We start from the raw sequence: 20448 nt of genomic DNA, 5'->3' as shown, positions 1-20448 counted from the left end.
GTTGGATTTTTGAGAATGAGAATGAAAATGACTGTTCATAATGCTACGTAAACCAGGAGATAGATATCATTATCTGTAACTGTAACTATATATTAACTGTAACTGGGGGGGAGGAGGGGAGGAGTAGGAAAGGGGAAAAAATGAAAAGATCCAAGAACCCAATCAAGGTTTTTCTCTTTCCTCTTTTTAATGATGCCAGATGCCAAGGCTCTGGGTTTTAGGCATATTTCCACACCACCCTGAAAGAATCAAAATATGCTAAGAAAAGATATAACTGGATCGCCTTTTAAAAGAAATGTTTAAACCTTTAATTCAAGAATTTTTAAATTAACTTTTTAAAAGATTTATTCAGTTCACAGTAAGATCTTCTCAAGAGGCAGAAACTTTGAAAAAATTCTTGTCTGTATCAGCCCCAGGACTAAGAAATGACCCCCCCCCCCCAACCACACAAGGCAGCTGGGTCTTTGTGGGGACTTTAGGATAGTAGAGGCTGAATGAGGGTTAGCACTTCAGTGAAGGGTTTTTGTTGTTGTTTGTATCAAAATCATTCTTCCATTTCCTACTCAGCACCATTTTCTTAGCAGAAGCCAGGGAGGGACAGGACTTAGAAATGCCATATCAATGCATTTCTGCCCAGAAGTTTCAGTTGAGACCTACCCAAATAGACTGGTTCTTGGGAAGAACTTTCATTCATAGCCAATAAATTTTATCTAAAAAAAATTAATAATCAGGTGAATTTCCACCTCAAATAGCAATAAAAATGCCCAAGAGATTGTTCATAGGGTCCTCAAACTACGGCCTGTGGGCCAGATGCGGCAGCTGAGGACGTTTATCCCCCTCACCCAGGGCTATGAAGTTTCTTTATTTAAAGGCCCGCAAAACAAAGTTTTTGTTTTTACTATAGTCCGGCCCTCCAACAGTCTGCGGGACAGTGAACTGGCCCCCTATTTAAAAAGTTTGAGGACCCCTGGACAATCAGCCTATTGACCACTGGCCTCAGGCACTCCCGGACATGGAAAATCTAGCCTCAACACCTGCATCCCTGGGGGATTTCAGCAAGCAAGGATTTGGCAATCAGAGATCTGCAAGAGATTTTATCAGACCAATTCCTACAGATTTAAGACAAAGTGGCCACCATAATAGGAATACAAAGAGTAATACTAATCTGACATTTATAGAATACTTTAAGACTTGCTAAGCACTTTGATAAACTTTCTCTCATTTGATCCTCACAATCCTGTGAGGTAGATACTTTGATTATTATTAACTTCATTAAACTGACACCAGAAGTTAAATGACTCTTTTAGGGTCATCCAGCTATTAAGGGTCAGAGATGGGGAAAAGGTCCCAAGTTTTTCAGCACATCTGAGGTTAGAACTAGAAAGGGTTAGTCTGGAAATTTCTTCACTGCCCATCTTAGTCAAGTAAATGTCTTTGATCAGACTGCAATCAGGAATTCTAAAGTACCAGCCCCCATTACCTTGAAAATACCCTCAGGGTATTTTCCTTAATCTCCTTTACCCAGATCTCAGAAGATTTTTTCTCCACTAGAGACTAGAGCTCCTGGGTATAAAGGCTGATGGTGTGCCTGAGTGACAGGCATGAAAATTTGGGGGGATCTGGAGGAACAGAGCCCTCAAAGTTGGTCACTCAGTTTGAGCATCTGTCCTCTCACTATATCACACACTTTCTCTGACAGCAGTCTGCAGTGGGAAGAGCAGCAGGGCTTGAGCATAGATAGCATCTAATCCACCCCCCTCACCCCCAAATTCAGCCTAGCTTTTATACTGTGTTGGGAAGTGAGAGGGAAGAAAGGAAATTCTGAGGGCCTGGGGAAGCCAAGAGATGAAGAATTGGAACTTCAGAGTCCTTTGTTGAAGTAGACGAAAGAGATGAGGTCTCCATGCTTAGCTTTGAGGGAATCTCGGAGTTCGGGTTCCAGATGTGAGACTGCCATCTCACTGAGAAAGGAAGGTGTGACACTTTTAATAATTCAGGTATGAAACAGCACTCCAGGGCTGGGGAAGGGAACTGGATGAAGACTGTGCTAACTGGACAAAGAACAACTTTTGAAGAATCATCCTATCCGGTAATTATTCAGTTGCAAATATGATATCATCCACCTTATTTAGTTCCAAAGCCCAGTTCAAACTAAAGTGACTGGTGGCTGTATAGTGACAAGGAGCTGCCTTTTATTATCTGGTCCCATGAACCTATGGCTATGAACAGTATCTAAGCAGCTCCTGAACCAAAGAAATAAAATTATCCTCATAAAGTCAAGAACTATCTCTTTTATCAACCACACAATATAAAACAGAGAGAATTTTAAGCTTATAACCCTGTCTGAAGGGCCCTCTAGTCATAAGTGATGCATGTAGTCTTGTGGTGCAGTGGGAAAAGTATGGGATCTGAAAAACTTTGTTTTCAAAGAACTTTACAAAGCCCAGCTCTGCTATTTGAGACCTGCATGATATCAGCACTTCATCTTCCTTTTCTAAGTAGCCCAGTCTTCTAGTGACCTTCAGGGCTCTTTCCAACTCTAAATCTATGTACCTATGATTTCCTCTCCCATCCCCAAGGCATTAAGCAAGAATGGAGAAAGGTCTAGTCACTAAAAGAAAGGGGAAAAGAAAGAATTACCATGTCTGTGGAAAAATGGCACAGGCCACAGGTACCATGAAGACGAGGCTGGAAGAGGAAAGAATTTACAGTCATCTCCAACTCTGTCTCACAAGAGCCTAATTATACCAAAATCTCTTTCCCTCTCTTTCCACTCCAGTGCCCAAGTATCCACCCTGACTCCCAAATGAAATTACACTTTCAAGTTCCTAAAGGGCATGAGTATATGGTAAAAAATGAGAGGACAAGCAAGGAAATACAGCATTGGGCCCATGTCTATTACAGATACTAGGAAACAGCCCTAAAAGAGTTCACCTAGGTCTCCATTGTCTAATTGTAATGCTGAATACATGTGAACCCACAATGATGTTTTGATTTCTAGAATTTGGAGTTCTTCACACTCCTTAGATTTGGGTGAGAGGAAATAGGAAAGAAAGGACTAGTGGATTTAATTTGCCATACAAGGCTCAATTAACTCAACATAGTTCTGGCTGAATCAGGACTAGGTCACTGACAACCACCTCTACCCAGATCTACTCAGGGCAAAATTTTATGGAAGCTCATGGAACTAAAGGGCACTGTGATAGTTAATAGTTGGCACTTACTTCTACAGACAATCCAGAGAGACCTTTCCAGGAGGTAACTATTGATCCCTTTACCCTTGAAGCCACCTCTGTCACCATTTGCTTTCCAAAAAAGATTAAACGAGGGCATGTTGCACAACTCGGCAACACAGACACTTGTTTGTAATGTGGATTGAATGTCCCTCCCAGGATGCCTGAAAATATAAGCCAGAGAAAGTAATACTCACAAGCCTCCTACCAGCATCACCTGCAATGGGGCATGCAGGAACTGAATTTTCTGAAAGAAAAACAGACAAATAGATGGAGATTACTTGACTACCAGCAAGGAAACCCAGTTATTGTTATGCCACAGTTCTCTTTAACTGTCCTGACTCAGTTTCCCTGTCTCAGTTTCCTTAACTGTTCTGTCTCTGACCCAGTAAAACTAAGGATATTCGCTCTCGGGTTATAAATTAGCAAGATAAAAGAGTAGATCTCCTGATTCTTTTACGGATTTACAATATTCCTTTAGAATATTCCAAGATCAACCCATGATATCTTTACTTCTTTGTCTCTGGAATTTTTAGGTTTTATGGCTTCCCCTCCCTGATAAAAAACTTTCCCTCCCTTTCTCTGTCTCCAAAAAGGTATTTAAGAAGTTGGGGTTCCTTCATTCATTGCTGGAGTATGGCAGCTGGCAGTTGTATGCTGGACGCTGGATTCTTTGGGTCCTCCAGACCTGGGACCAATATGGATTCCTTGGTCCCAGTATACTTATCTCTGTCTGACTGGATAATCTGAGATGAGAGTCCTGTCCAGTCAATCTTACTCTCCAATTAATAAAATATTAAACCTCTCTAATCTCTCTCCTGCCTCAGTTTCTCAGGCATTACAATTTGGAGGTCCCGCCGAGATAATAGAAACTGAGACAGGGAAACTGAGTCAGGACAGTTAAAGAGAACTGTGGCATAACATTATCATTTTTCTTGCAGAAATGGAACGGCAGAAGTCTATAGGGATGCAGGGTAAAGGAAGATTCTGACCCCTGCATTCTTATAAGACTGGAAACCGTACCAGGGGAAGATTATACAGAACTGTTGAAAAGAAGAGAGAAGGGAGATTAAGTGATGGTAGGAGGTAAGAATTAGAAGAGTGATGAATTCCTAGACTTGTTTGGGATGATGGGTAGGGGAAGGTAGAAAGAAAAGTAACAATGAGATGGAATGGTGGAGAGTGGATTTAGGAAGACCTGTATTTGAGTCCTATCTCAGTCACTTATTAGCTAACTGTTGTGATACAGGAGCCACTTGCCAGTGGCTGCTGGAGGTCTAACTCAGACCTGTAGAATGGATCTTTTCATGTGAGAGGATGATGATTATACAAGGAGACTGAGAGGCAGTTTCTTTCTCTGACCTCTCTCCTCTTCCTTCTTGCCTCCAGTTTATTTCATTCCCAATCCAGAGGAACATCTGTGTCAATAAAGGCTGCTCTGCAACTCCTTCAAGTGTTATGATTCACAGTTGTGGAAGCTCTCTGAGAATTGACCTGCCTCTTCACTGAGACATGGTCCTTAACAACTAACTCTTTCAATCTTTTTCCTTATCTGTAAAATAAAGTAGTTGGACTTCATGGCCACTAAAGTTCCTTCTAGCTCTAAATCCACGATCTTGCAAATCACTCACCTTCATGAAAGCCAACTTCTCCAGCCTTTCCATAAGAATTGGGAGTAAGACTAGAGAGGGAAGAGATAAGTCAGATATGATGTGAGATAAAGTCAAGAAGGGCATTCTTAAATCTTCCACAAATTTCCTTCTGAAATCAAACTATTGAACTAACTATTCCTTTGCCTCTTTTCTTGGTGGTTCAAGAACAAAATGTCAAGGATGTAAAGGGGATGTAATTTGACTTTGTCACATTCCTCACCCCACCCCCAAACCCAGGCTATATGGGGAAAAAAGAGTAAAGGGCAAAATTCTATATGAGAAGGATTGGAAGAAGATTTTAAGAACCTTCAACAATCTAACCAGTGTCAATTTCCATTTCAAAAAAGGTGCTTATTTCCTCTAAACCCAGGAAAACCAAGATGACAATGTAAAACTCAGGTCCCATTGAAGTCCCTATCTCAGTTCTCCACCCTCCAGGGGGGTTTCTCCTAGGGGAGGAGTGGCCCTTAAATTCTTACTCATCCCAGGAGCTGCCATGGTAATTCGGGAAATGACCACCTGGGAGATGCCAATGGCTGCAGCTTTCTAAAAAAGAATAGAGGGAAGTAGTTGTCAGAGATCCTAGATCATTGCCCATTCTACATACACACGTGGCTCAAGAACCAGTCCAATAGCCCTGATATACATATATATATATATATATATATATATATATATATATATATGAGATAGTTTTACTAAAAAACTGCCTCTACATATTTGTGCTGGTTGTTCAAGGCAACCTTTTTCAGTCACATCCAATTCTTGGTGACCCTGTTTGGGGTTTTATTGGTAAAGATATTTTAGTAGTTTGCCATTTTCTTCTCCAGCTCACTTTACAGATGAAGAACTGAGGCAAACAACATTAAGCAACCTGCCCAAGATCACACAGCTAGTAAGTGTCTAAGACCAGACTTGAAACTCAGGAAGATGAGTCTTCCTGACTCCACATCTGACTTTCTATCTATTGCCCCCAGCTAAATCTAATACTACCCAAAGGCCAGCTATACCCCCCATAAAAGACCCTATGAATGGCCAAGCATGAGAGGAGAGAGTTTAAATGGGGCAAGTCATAAGCAAAGGAAAAAACAGAAGAAAAGAAAAGCAGAAAATGGGGTATAAACTATTTTCCAAATTCAAGAATCAGCATATGCCCAGGATGTGGAAGGAATTCCAACCTCTTCCCTCCCTCCCAATTCATTTCAAACCATACAGATGCTTCCAGCTCACCCGTGATCGACCCAACTCTTGAGAATTCTTGTCAGTCACAGTGATGCCATGGATGAGCTCCCTAGACATAGATTGACAGTCAAAACTGCATAAACTTGTGGCCTTTCTTTAATTCAGCTGCCAGAAAACTTGGAACCAAACTACAACCCAAATGAAATGAATCTGCTCAATTCAGGTGCCCAGTAAAAACTCCTCTAATTTCTCAGATGCTATCTGTTCTGTTTTATCCACTAATGTCCTTTCTTAAATTTTGTTTTGATCTGTAACTGTCATGAGGAAACATGCACAGAAAATAAGGGGAGCTCTCACATTCAAACTCCCTTTTTTCCACAAGATTAATTCCCTTCCTTTTGTCCACCAATCCAATCCAATGAAAATTGGCCTTGGGAATACAAAAACAAAACAGAAATCAGTCCTTCCCCTCAAGGAGCTTTTATACCACTGGGGGAATATAACATATAAATACAAATTATATCCAGGATTGTTTGAGGAGGATTAAGAAAAGAAGCAGGAGGGGAATCCTACTCACTGTTGTCTCATCATAGGGATGTTCACACAATTAGCAGCAGCAACGGCAGCAAAGGGTACCCATCGGGCTACCAAAGGTGGGGCTTTCTGTGGGGACAGTGGAAGATGTCAGCCTATGTCAGAAGGATGGTTTGAGGCTCTATAAGCCCCCACAGGTCACAAAGAAACAGAGAAGAGAAATCAAGCCCCAGATATTCCTTTTCTCCACTATGAGGCAATGACCTCAAGCCCTCTCCCAACAACACCCATCCTCCAGCCCCAGCTTTGTCTCATTTGTAGTATACCCACCCAAGATATTTCCCCAGGATTTTGCCGCCCCCTGGTGGCAGCCCTTGACATACCTTGGTGTACATGTTAAGTCCCAGGGCAGTAGCCAAGGCTGCAGTGGTCGCTGTGAAGTAGGATACAACCATCTGCCTAAAGGAGGAAAGGATTGCTGTGGGCAGGACTGGGAGCAAGAGGGGATAGAAAGGACGCTACAGCCGGCCCCTGAGTCTTGAGGCTCCAAAGACACAGAAACCAGACTGTAGAGAGAGAGAGTCTCGAGATAGGAATAAGCTGGCAGCCCATCTGCGCAGTGATGGAGAGTGAGGAGCACCGGGCCAGTGTGTCCCGCGGGTCCCCGCTGGGACAGACTCTGGGGATCTTCTGTCCCGGAATCCAGACACCTCGGCAGCCCTGAGCACCGGGGCAGTCACTACCTGACTGAAACGGGGCTGGCTGCGTTCCGGTTGGTGTAGTTGACCAAAGCATTGAAGGACTGGTTCACCCACTGCCAGAAAACCACTGCAGGCATTGTTCTGTCAAGGAAAAGGAGAGGGATGAAGGGGGAGTCAAGCATGTGGTGATGAGAACAGAGTAACCCAGGCTAGGTGGGGGCCAACAGCTCTAGACTACTGGAGATTAAAATGGAGGCTAGACTTTCCCACTCTGCATAGAGAAAATGGCCTGAACCCCATGCCAGCCTGCCCCACCTCCTCCTGACCCCCAGTCCCACCTGTAGAACTGGAGCATACAGCCTGTGATGGCCATGCCTCCTGGCACCTGGAATGACATCCGCCCAATCACATTCATCTTTTCCCCAGTATCTGGGTGGAAGGCTGAGTCATATAGCTTCTTGGCGTACAGCAGCTGCTCCTGGCTGGTGCCGGGGGGCACGGCACCATGCCTGCAACACTCAGCCCCGAGTCAGGGGAAGAGATCAATCAGTCTCCCGGAAAAAGTCCCCCAATAATCCACTTTCTAAGTTTTACCCTCCCAAAGTACACACACTCACACATACAGGAGCATACCCAGCTTATCCTGGGTCCAACCTTTGCCACATGTCTGAACCTGCTGGGGACCACTGGATACTCACCGGCTACTTTCAACCATGATCTTGGCCCAGTCCAGTGTCTGCTCCGAAACAAGAGCTGTACGAGGGTCCGTGATGTTGAAGAAATGCTTCAGTCGACCCACGAAGGTGCCCTGGTCCCATCGAGGGGTGTCAATATTGAAGCTGGACAAATCTACCTCCATCTTCCTTTCTCACAAAGAACCAGAGAACTGGAAAATGGAGAATGAAGAGGGGAACTGAGGCTGTTTCTCAGAGGGGATCACCCAAACATCAATCACTTCACACTGGTCTGACCTGCCACCTGCACTGTTACTCCCACCATACTGGCAATCCACGAGCGTTTTCCTGGTCTCTTGTTGCCACTATCAGCCTTGTTCCTGACCATTCTGAAGAGGAAATTGAAGACTCAGTCTTGGCCCTAAAGGAATTCAGTCTAGCTCATAGGAAACAATTGGACAGCAATATGTTTCCCTCTTTTGGCTATTCTCTTAGTTTCCTTTGCTAGGCAGATCAGCAACCATGTGCTCTGAGCCCTCTTCTCTCCACACATACTCTTTTGGTGACCTCATTAGTTCCTCTGCATGTCATCATCATTTTTGTTCAGATGACTCCCAGATCTATGGATCCCAGCCCTAGTTTCACTCCTGAGTTCCAGTCCTGCACCACCAACTTGGGCATTTTCTGCATGTTCTCATATCTCAACCTTCCTCAAACAGAATTCAGCATCTTTACCCCCTAAGGGGTTGCCTATTTCTATCTTTCCAATCACTCAGGTTTGCAAATAGTCCCCACAAACATGTTAACAAGCATGTGGTTTAAGACAAGAATGAAGCACCAACCCACAATACTCTTCTCCCTAACTCAGGTATTTCTCAACTATGCTCCTGCCCCAGGCCAACAGGAAAAGCCTTTAGGAATCTTCTATTCCTGAGTAGGGCAAAAAGAGACTCATGTCCTTTCCCTCCTTCACTCCCCAAGTTTTGTTGATTTTACTTGCACAAATTCTTTTACATCTGATTTTTTTTTTAATTTAAAAAGCCACTACTCTACTTCAAGCCCTCCTCACCTAGCACCATCTTAGACTATTCCATTTAGTTTCTTTTTTTTTTTCCTTTTTTTTTTAATTTAAATTTTATTTTATTTAATAATAACTTTATATTGACAGAATCCATGCCAGGGTAATTTTTTTACAACATTATCCCTTGCACTCGCTTCTGTTCCAATTTTTCCCCTCCCTCCCTCCACCCCCACCCTTAGATAGCAAGCAGTCCTATATATGTTAGCTATGTTGCAGTATATCCTAGATACAATATATGTTTGCAGAACCGAACAGTTCTCTTGTTGCACAGGGAGAATTGGATTCAGAAGGTAAAAATAACCCGGGAAGAAAATAAAAAATGCAAATAGTTTACATTCATTTCCCAGTGTTCTTTCTTTGGGTGTAGCTGCTTCTGTCCATCATTTATGAATTGAAACTCAGTTAGGTCTCTTTGTCAAAGAAATCCACTTCCATCAGAATATATCCTCATACAATATTGTTGTCAAAGTGTATAATGATCTCCTGGTTCTGCTCATTTCACTTAGCATCAGTTCATGTAAGTCTTGCCAGTCCTCTCTGTATTCATCCTGCTGGTCATTCCTTACAGAACAATAATATTCCATAACATTCATATACCACAATTTACCCAGCCATTCTCCCATTGATGGGCATCCATTCAATTTCCAGTTTCTAGCCACTACAAACAGGGCTGCCACAAACATTTTGGCACATACAGGTCCCTTTCCCTTCTTTATTACTTTGGGATATAAGCCCAGAAGTAACACTGCTGGATCAAAGGGTATGCACAATTTGATAACTTTTTGGGCATAATTCCAGATTTCAAGCAGTCTAAGTATTATACACATTTTACAGATGAGGAAACCAAGACTTAAAAAGGTAAACTGACTGGCCTAGGATCCTAAACTCATCAAGTTCATTTCCCTTCTCCAAATTCAGGGCTTTTCCCACTATCTCATGCTGAACCTTATTATTATTCCCATTTTGTACATGAAGAGACAGGTTCAGAGAGGTTAAATGATTACTCTAATTAAGATCTAGAAAAGTGGCTAATAAAAAAAATAAAAGTGGCTAGTTCAGCTAAAGAGTGACAGAGTTATGATTTAAAACTTTTGCAGGGATCTTCACCATACCGCGTGGCCTCTGTATTTATTTCTGGTCAATAGAGGCTGCCACTGTTTTCCTGTCAATGCATAGGAAAGACACTCAAAATTTAACTGATGGTTAACAGTTAAGTTTTCAACCAGTTTACACAGATCTGGTTTTCCAGGGTCTAATGAAAGAAACATTAGGGCTGAAACTTGGGAAATCTGGACTCTAGTCAAAGTTCTGCCAATGAGTAACTGTGTGACTGAGGACAAATCAATTCATCAAATATTTACTAAGTGCTTACTAATTAAAAAGCATTTTCCCCTTGAATTTTATTGTAAAAACATAGGGTTGAACTGGATAATTGTGAAGTCTCTTCCAGATCTGACATCCTAAATCTATGTATCCTAAGTCTCTACTCAGCCGATGTGTTGTCCCAAGAATAAAAGTACTGTCAAAGAAGCAATTCTAGACACAGGACTAGTGCTCAGGGTAAAAATATCACCAGATCAGCACTCAAGCCCAAGGCAGATTCTTGGTCTATAGGTCAACCTTTGTAAAAGGTTCTTAAACTCTGTTGTGTTATGGACTCTTTTGGCAATCTGGTGAAATCTACAGATCTTTTCTCATAAAGTTTTTAAAGTGATTGAGAAAAAATACATAAATGTACAAACAAACAAACCAACAACCATCAAACAAAACAAACAAACAAAAAAAAAAAACCCAACCACCGCAATTATGTGGAAATACAGTTATCAAAATATATATTTAAAAAAAAAAAAAAGGTTTAAGGACCCAGTTAAGAAATTGTGGTCTAAAGGGAACATAGGTGTCTATAAGAATAGCATCTTCCTAGTCTCAATTTGCGAATAGATTTAGGCTTGGAGCAGGTGGCCTACTTCCCCTAATTCTCTGACCTTTCACTTCTAAGAATAGATTAGATATTGGTCAATGGGGATGGCCAGAACTTTATGTTCTTTCTTTAGATGATACTGCTAGATTGGCTAAGATGACAGGAAAAAATAATGATGAATGTTGGAAGGGATGCATTGTTGGTGGAGTTGTGAACGAATCCAACCATTCTGGAGAGCAATCTGGAATTATGCCCAAAAAGTTATCAAACTGTGCATACCCTTTGATCCAGCAGTGCTACTACTGGGCTTATACCCCAAAGAGATACTAAAGAAGGGAAAGGGACCTGTATGTGCCAAAATGTTTGTGGCAGCCCTGTTTGTAGTGGCTAGAAACTGGAAATTGAATGGATGCCCATCAATGGGAGAATGGCTGGGTAAATTGTGGTATATGAATGTTATGGAATATTATTGTTCTGTAAGAAATGACCAGCAGGATGAATACAGAGAGGCTTGGAGAGACTTACTTGAACTGATGCTAGGTGAAATGAGCAGAACCAGGAGATTATTACATACTTCAACAATGATACTGTGTGAGAATGTATTCTGATGGAAGTGGATTTCTTTGACAAAGAGAAGATCTAACTTAGTTCCAATTGATCAATGATGGATAGAAGGAGCTACACCCAAAGAAAGAATACCGGAAAATGAATGTAAACTGTTTGCATTTTTGTTTTTCTTCCCGGGTTATTTCTACCTTCTGAATCCAATTCTCCCTGTGCAACAAGAGAACTGTTCCATTCTGCACACATCTATTGTATCTAGGATATACTGAGACATATTTAACATGTATAGGACTGCCTGCCATCTGGGAGAGAGGATGGAGGGAGGGAGGGGAAAAATAGGAACAGAAGTGAGTGCAAGGGATAATGTTGTAAAAAATTACTCTGGCATGGGTTCTGTCAATAAAAAGTTATTTAAAAAAAAAAAGAGAGAGAGTCACTAGAGCAAGACTTTGATCTCCCAAAATTCTACCAACCCTACAGGAATTGCTAACAAATTAAAATACCCTATTAGGCAGTCAATTCTAACTCCATTCCCTCCCCAAACATATTCTTTCACAGATATCCATCTCATTTATCGCTAAAGTACTCTATTATTTACTAATAAGACCTTCTACATGCCTTACAGTGGTCAAACAGTAATATCCTCTGTTCTTATGGTGAAAGACAGTAAGTAGTGGAATCCAAATCTTTCTTTGAAAGTTCAAAATAATTCTCATTGAAACATAACCACTCCTGGCTTTAGTGAAGGTGATATTATTTAAATAGCCTATAATGCATGAAGTTGCTAATTGTCCTTCCCCACTATTTGATCTTCAACTATCATATATGCTCTCAAATTCATTCTTTTATACTCAAAGTCCTTTGTTACCTGGTCCCAATCTATCTTTCCATCTTACTGTAAATTATCCCCCATCCCAGATTCTATGGTCAAATCAAACTGCTTTGTCTTTATTCCTCAAACAGGAGACTTTATTTCCCAATTCTGTTCCTTTATACTAGGATATCTCCTTCCAAAATCTATAAAGAAATAAAAGGAGGGATAAGATAAGATGGGATAGAGAAGGGTGTATAGATTAACAATATGGGAATGGGATAAGATCTGTAGATCAATGGGAATGGGAAAAAGAGGAAGGGAAGAGTGGCAGAAGAAATAGGGAGGAAAGGGGTAAAGGGGGAGAGATTCCAGGGCAGAAGTAGAAGAGTTAGCAGGGATAGGAAACAGGAGTTACACACAAACACAATGATCAGGAGTAAAATTCATTAAGGGGGGAAAAAAGGTATAGATAGTAATCATTGATCTCAAAGTTTAAAAAAATTCAACCAAGAGAGAAATCTATATTATATTCAATCATATTAATAAAATTTTAGATATGTGTATATATGCATGTGTTAATACAGGGTATATATTACATGTATGTATATATTCATATGTGTGTACTTATGTATATGTATATGTGTATAAGTATACATAGCAGAAAACAAAAGAAAACCTACAAGGAGGCAAAAAAAAAAGATGAACAGTTCTAAATACAATGCTTTCTATTACTATATATGCTTTCTTGAAATGGAATTTTATTGTTACATATTTTGAATTCTCCCTTATGTTCTGCTGTGCATATGACAATGCCCTATGTTGTTTCCTTTCTATTTTGTATCTAAGTTTTAAATAAATACATTTTTTTAAAAAATCATATAAGGTCATGAAGAAGTCTCATATGATTGAACAACCACTATTGTGCTACAAGAAATAATAGGCAAAATAGTTTCAAAACAGATTGGAAAAAACTTATATGAAATGATACAAAGAGAAGTGAGCAAAATTAGAGCACTGTACTCAGTAACAGCAATATTGTAATGATGATTAACAGTGAAAGACAGCTACTCAGAGCAGTAAATGATCTAAAAAACTGCAAAGGACTCATGATAAAAATGCTGTCTCCTTACAGAACTATAAGTATAGATTGAAGTGTAATTTTTTCACTTTATTTTTCATGTCTTTCTTTTTTTTGGCAATGTGGCTAATATGAAAATATGTTTTGCATGATTTCCCTTGTGCAATTGATATAATGTTCATCTTTTCAATGGGTGGAGGAGGGACCTGGAGGAAGGAAGAAAATGAGGAACTCAAAATTTTCTAAAAATAAATGTTGAAAATAAATAAATAATAAACTTGTTTTTAGAAAAAGATAAAGGGGCAGAAAAAGAATTGTTGTATATTTTAAAAATGGATAAACCACTTCTGAAGAAACATATTTTCTCAGATAAAATGTAAGAGAGGAAGACAATTAAAAGACAAAAATAGAGGACTGTCCCTCAGATGAATGCCCTGAGAGGACCTTTTTGAGTATAGGGAAATGATGGAGACAAAGATGGCTACAAAGCATTGTATTTTTTCAGCTTATTGAGCAGATTTGAATGTTTTTATAGTACGAGAAATAATAATAAAGTGGCAAATTCAGTAACAGTTCTAAGCATGACAAGAATAAATATGGACTGTTGAATCTCTAACTGCTAGAAATATAAAATTCATAAATTTTGTTTCTTAAGGGAAAGAGACCACCAATAGTCTCTTATTTGAGATAAGAGTGGTGAATAAAACAAGTGTGCAGGAGCCAGGGGGATTTTCAGCTTGTTTTTGGAATAAAGCCATTGTTTTGTGGATTGGCTGAAGAAAACCCTGGAGAAGTTGCTGGGAAGCTCACTGGAAGAAAGCTAAATTCCACCCTGCAGTTTTCAAATTAAAAAATTTCCAAGCCATTCTCCAATTGATAAATGGTCGAAGGATGAACAGACAATTCTGAGATGAAGAAATTAAAACTATTAATAGCCATATGAAAATATGCTCCAAATCATTATTAATCAGAGAAATGCAAATTAAGACAACTCTGAGATACCACTACACACCTGTCAGATTGGCTAGAATGACAGGGAAAGATAATACGGAATGTTGGAGGGGATGTGGGAAAACAGGGACACTGATACATAGTTGGTGGAATTGTGAACACATCCAGCCATTCTGGAGAGCAATTTGGAACTATGCTCAAAAAGTTATCAAATTGTGCATACCCTTTGATCCAGCAGTGTTTCTACTGAGATACTAAAGAAGGGAAAGGGACCTGTATGTGCCAAAATGTTTGTGGCAGCCCTGTGGCTAGAAGCTGGAAAATGAATGGATGCCCATCAATTGGAGAATGGTTGAGTAAATTGTGGTATATGAACATTATGGAATATTATTGTTCTGTAAGAAATGACCAGCAGGATGAATACAGAGAGGACTGGTGAGACTTACATGAACTGATGCTAAGTGAAATGAGCAGAACCAGGAGATCATTATATACCTCAACAACGATACTGTATGAGGATGTATTCTGATGGAAGTGGATCTCTTCCACAAAGAGATCTAATTCAGTTTCAATTGATCAAGGATGGACAGAAGCAGCCATACCCAAAGAAAGAACACTAGGAAATGAATATAAATTGCTTGCATTTTTGTTTTTCTTCCTGGGTTATTTATGCCTTCTGAATCCAATTCTCCCTGTGCAACAAGAGAACTGTTCCATTCTGCACACATATATTGTATCTAGGATATGCTGTAACTTATTTAACATGAATAGGACTGCTTGCCATTGGGGAAGGGTGTAAAGGGAGAGAGGGGAAAAATCGGAACAGAAGTGAGTGCAAGAGATAATGTTGTAAAAAATTACCCTGGCATGGGTTCTGTCAATAAAAAGTTATTTTTTAAAAATAAATAAATAAATAAATAAAACTAATTAAAAAATTTCTCTTCAGTGTGGTAGCTGATCTTGATGTCATGTCCATCCTTAAATAAGGCATCTGACAACAATGCTAAAAACATGATAAAAAGGCATGTGAACAAGCACATAGCTTCGCTTCATTCTATTGGTGACTGAGAAAACACATGATTATTATCCATTATCCAGAACGTGGGCAAGCATGTCAACATGAAATTGGAATACAATACAGATGAACTTCTTTGGGCAACCAAATTTTGACATAATTTTCCATAAGCCCTCACAAATGACAATATTAAAGGCCTCGGTCAGATCAATAAATGATGCGTATAGACCTCTGTTCTCCTCCTGACGTCTATCCTGAAGTTGTTGAGCAACAAATACCAGATTGACCGTTCCTCAGCCCTTTCTGATACCACACTGCTCTTAGGTAAATGACCATTTTCCAGGTGATGGATCAGGTCCTTTCTTGCACTAACCTGCCAAGCACTCAAACTCTACTGTAGAGAGTGCAATTTCAACAGACTGGCTACATTGTTCAAATGCCAAAGGTATATTTGCCTGAAAGATTGTTTTACAAAGAATTCACACAAAGAAGGCTCTCACATAGTGGGTAGAAGAATCCATATAAGAATACTCTTAAAGTCTCTCTGAAGAATTTTGGAATTGATTGCATTACATGGGAGACACTGCAAAAAAATCAGCTAGCATGGCATGCCCGTGACAAAAAAAAGATGCTGTATTCTGTGAGCAAAACAGATTACAAGAACTCAAAAGAAATATGATTTACATACATTTAGAGACATCTCTACCTCAAATATTCATATGGACTATCTGTGCCTAACCTATGGTAGAGCTTTCTGAGCTTATAATGATCTGATCAGCCAGTCAGATATACTGTATTTTGACTCCAACACATTATGTCATTTTGGTCATCTTCGAAAACAAAGGACAACCACTAACCAATTATTCATTCCATAGCTATCTATAATTGAGAAGGTAAAATCTCCCTGAGGTATACCTTGCTTGAGAGGAAGAAAAAGAAGTTTGGATGTGATTGGACAAAATAGAACTGTAATAAGTGAAGAGCTAATTGGAATTGTTTCCATTGCAAAGGAAAACCAAAATGAGTTTTGCTCCACTTTGCTGTTAAGAAACGACAAAGTGATGATTAGACAAAGCAAATTCATTTACTGAAGAGCTGGCTAGGCTTTTTTGTCTACAGATCCCAAAAAGCTAACCTGAAGAGCTTTATGGTTGTCTGGCTGAAGGGATTGTCATATCAATAGAGAAATATTCTACTTTCTTAGACTCCTAAAATGATTGAGTTACAAGAGCTTATCAGAGTTTCATCATTTGAGGACAAAAAAGAAGCTGATATGACTAGAAGAAGAGTGGTGAATACCAAAATCAAAATAGCTAGCAGAAAAGTGGTTTCAAGTGGTACAGATGGTTCCCAATGGGACCAAGGCCTTCAGAGCCTGAAGACAAGAATTGTAAATTGTTCCTAAGCACATAAGTTTTTCCACTCCTGTGTCTTCCTCCTATTCCTATTGACCCTCTTATTCCATGACAGAAAAAGTTTCACTGAATGTTTTCTCATTTCATTTATAAGTAAAATCAACTTACCAGATCTGATACCATAGACAAGGATCTCAAGCATGCTACTTTAGGACAAGGTAGAAAGTCCCAGTATGCTGGGGCTGGAGGTGGAGGGCAAACAATTACTCATAGGTTTGCAATTCATTTTTTTCTGTTGAATGGAAAATATATTTAACTTTCTTTTCTCCTAAGACCTTTACCCTCACAGCCTCTCAAACTCTAAGCAAGCAAAGGAAGGCAAATAATCCCTGGTAGTTCTACACCAGGAAAAGAACAAAAGGTGATTTGCTAGGCTCAGTGACTACTATTCTTTTTGAATAAAAAATATGTAGATGTCAGGATTTGCTCAAACAATCTCAAAAATGAAAACTATGATACCACTAAGCTTTATATTTACACACACCAGTTCAGGTAAATAAAATGTTAAAATCTCAAGTATTTTGAAGAAGGAACTTCCATTATCTCTTTAGCACAAGAAACAATCATCTGGAAACCATTAGGCAATACTTGGGGACTATATGGCATTCTAACTGAGTAACCATTTATCACTTCAGCATAAACTACAGGAGAATGTCTTGTCACCCAACTAAAGGATCCTACAAGGCAGGAACCAGATGGCATCACCTCTGCTGCTGTCAACAACCTGGCCAATTTCTATCTAGAAGTCTCCTATTCCTGTGGCTGGAATTCTGTTTTAACTGAGGAAAATGCTACCCTCCCCCAAAGATCAAACTTTCCAAGCATGAGTTCACAACAGACAAATAAATGACAAGTGCTTTCTGTAATTACAGAAAGGGGAGAAGAAGGGAGTGTCCTCCTTTAGCCTGTGCAGAAACCTGCCCAAGATAAGTGAGGCTAAGGTCTGAATGCTATGAAAACTGCCCTGATCTTGCCTAGCCTGCACCTTCAAATGGGCCCCCGGAGCTGAGCTGGGTGAATGACTGTTGGAGAGAGACAACCTGAAACAAGACTAGAAGCTGGGCCTTCCCACCAATTAGATTTAAGCTCCCCCTAGAACTCTGAATCCTAAAATAAAGTGCTGACAATAAAGCTTTCTTATAACATAACAAAACCCATCATATATTGTGAATTACAGAAGTCTAGTTTTATAAATATATCCAAAACAAATGATTAATTAAGAAGTTATCCTGTGGGCAAAGTCCACTGACCCCAGCCAGACAGAAAAGCCTACTGCTATTGCAACCTAATTCCCTCCTACCCCAAAAATAGGGGATAGGAGGGTGACCATCTCCATCATTTTTTGCAGAAATGAGGTGTAGGTGGAACACTGCACATAAGATTTTTACGATATGTTGGGATTTTTTTTTAACTTATTAGAAGGATGATTTTCTGAAAAGAGGTGAGGAAGAATGGATGAATACACTGGAAAGTAAGTAATGTAAAAATAAAATATACCAATTTTTTTAAAGAAGATGACCTATGACTACAAACCCTAAAGACACATAACTTTCTAAAAATTCTCAAGCCCAAGCCATACCTACTCCTCCAAAGTAGCTCCAGACAGTTATGTGGTTAAACAAAGGATATTGTTTGCTGTCAAATGGGTTCAAATCTCTACCGTGTCTTTGTTATATCCAATCCATAATTCAGTTAAAGGCTCTGCTGCCCAATTGCCTAATCTGAAAATTGTGGTTAATGATATTTGTACTGACCACTTCACCAAGTAATAAAAGCATCAAATAACGAAATGTAAACATTTTATGGATCAGGCAGCTAGGTGACTCAGTGGATAGAGCCTGGCGTCAGGAAGACCTGAGGTGAAATACGGCTTTAAACACTTGCCAACTTTATGATCCTGGACAAGTCACTTAATTTCTGTTTGCCTTAATCCAATAAGAAGAAAATGACAAACGACTCCAGGATCTTTGCCAAGAAAACCCTCCACGAAGCCAAGAGTCTGACAGGACTGAACAGCACCACTGTGAATATTAAAATACTATGCAAATGTCATCTGTTACAATAAAACCTCAAACTGTTTAGAAGTAACATTTTTCCTGGGCTTGGATCCAGACACAACAAAAATACGAAAGTGGCCATATCTTTACTAAAGATCCAGTGTCCCTTTCCAAACGAACAAGATATAACACCACGTAGTTCTGGCTCTCAAATACCCCACCTCAATCCTGGAATGAGTATTCTAAGGAGGCCTGCAGGTTAAGTGCTTGGGAGCCTGTAGGAGCTACAGAGCATCGTGGTTCACAGAATCCAAGCTTAGGCTAAAGTTGCCAGGTGTCGGTCCCTGGCCTCCGGGAACCTGCCTTTCCCCACGGAAGACTCCCAGAACGCGCCTTCTGGATTCCGGCCTCAAAGGACCAATTCAGTCCAGGGCTCTGCGATATGGGGGTGGAAGACTAGATGTGCAAGGAACCTTCTCTGCCCGTGTCAAGATGTTTGTATTGGGGGGAATGGCTACCTTTGTCTTTTCCAAGGCACTACCTGGAAGGGCAGTGCCACCCTTCCCAACGTGGGCCCCCTTCTTTTTTTTTTTTTTTTTTTGCCACGTTGATCCTGCGGCAACCTCAGCACATGGGAACCGAGCAGTAAAAAGACCTGAAGTCAGCGGTCTGAACCTGTCCAGAAAGCAACTCCTCTCCCTTACTAAAAGCCAGGCTCTGAAGTCCGCAGAAAGAAATCAGGATGGTCAGTGCCGTCCCTCCACCCTCGCCCCAGACGGTTCCCCGAAAGTCAAACCTGCTGCCAGGACAGACGTCGACACAGTCACAGGATAGCTAAAGCGCGCTCACAGAGGCAGCCACCCCTCCCAGGAGTGTTCGTCCTCCCTTTGGCTCCACCCCCCACGCCTCTGGATCCTGACCAATCATAGGAGGGGCTATCCCTGGTTGGCCACGTGGGCAATTCTCCATCTCCTACTTAGCCCAGTCCTCTCCGGCTTACCGCAGAAAAAGGAGTACGCCTGCGCAGAGAAGGGCTTGGCCCCGCTATCGGACTGGAGCGCGTCTTTATGCGCTTGCGCTCTTTGGGAAAAGGACCCGCGGGACTCCCTTCCCTTTCTCCTTCATTCTTGTCTCCGCCCCAGCCTCCGCTGTGCGTGTGGCGACAACTGGACGTCGGAGGCGGTGCCCGCGCCGGGGACGGGCGGCGCCGCCGCAGTTGCCCCTGGTAACGGGGGAGTCTGGAGTAGGAGGAGGAGGAGGAGGAGGAGGAGGAAGGAGTCTGCGGGAGGATGGTGAGTGTGGGTGTCTGGGCGGCTCTCGAGCCGCCACCCCCCACCCCAGGTCAACTCTTGAACTCTGGGGCTTAGCCAGCACTAGACTGAGAGACCGGGATGCCTTCAGACCCTTTCCGTGGTGCTGGGGGTTTCTAGGGCTGGCAGAGAGAGCTTGAGACGGGCGGGGTGGGAGGCCTGGGGCCTGAAGAGGGCGAAGCTTGAGGATGGAGATTGAGAGGGAGGTGGGGGGAGGAAGGGATTCCCAGAGAGCCTTCCCAGCCGCACGGGACTGGGGGCTGGGGGAGCTGGATCCGAGCCCCGGACGAGGGAGAGCTGTAAAGAACGGTTCTCAGCCACCCCCT

The 20448-nt window shown here is 41.2% G+C and overlaps 2 protein-coding genes across 3 annotated transcripts in view; one reads left to right on the top strand and one right to left on the bottom strand.

Annotated features, from left to right (window-relative positions):
- Nucleotides 1–164: 164 nt before the first annotated feature.
- Nucleotides 165–19911, bottom strand: SFXN2 (sideroflexin 2). 2 transcript variants are annotated; one of them, XM_051981318.1, is made up of 12 exons: nt 19813–19911; nt 8001–8188; nt 7641–7811; nt 7345–7443; nt 6985–7060; nt 6645–6730; nt 6116–6176; nt 5365–5431; nt 4865–4914; nt 3431–3480; nt 2641–2688; nt 165–1961 (listed from the first exon to the last, which is right to left on the bottom strand). In XM_051981318.1, the coding sequence occupies exons 2-12, from the start codon at nt 8159–8161 to the stop codon at nt 1862–1864; spliced, it is 969 nt and encodes a 322-aa protein (XP_051837278.1). In that variant the 5' UTR covers nt 8162–8188; nt 19813–19911; the 3' UTR covers nt 165–1861. The 2 variants fall into 2 exon arrangements, with proteins under 2 accessions (XP_051837278.1, XP_051837277.1); XM_051981317.1 differs by lacking the exon at nt 19813–19911 and adding an exon at nt 19609–19782.
- A 175-nt stretch (nt 19912–20086) lies between these two features.
- Nucleotides 20087–20448, top strand: part of ARL3 (ADP ribosylation factor like GTPase 3) — a 32851-nt gene continuing 32489 nt past the window's right edge. The window contains exon 1 of the mRNA XM_051981319.1: nt 20087–20104. Within this exon, the coding sequence (XP_051837279.1) occupies nt 20102–20104 (3 nt within the window). The 5' untranslated portion in view covers nt 20087–20101. The remainder of the gene's footprint in view (nt 20105–20448) is intronic.

This window comes from Antechinus flavipes, chromosome 2, assembly GCF_016432865.1.
Source record: "Antechinus flavipes isolate AdamAnt ecotype Samford, QLD, Australia chromosome 2, AdamAnt_v2, whole genome shotgun sequence".
Lineage (NCBI taxonomy): Eukaryota > Metazoa > Chordata > Mammalia > Dasyuromorphia > Dasyuridae > Antechinus > Antechinus flavipes.
Note: the sequence above shows the minus strand (reverse complement) of the source record. Positions and strands in the feature narration are given on the sequence as shown.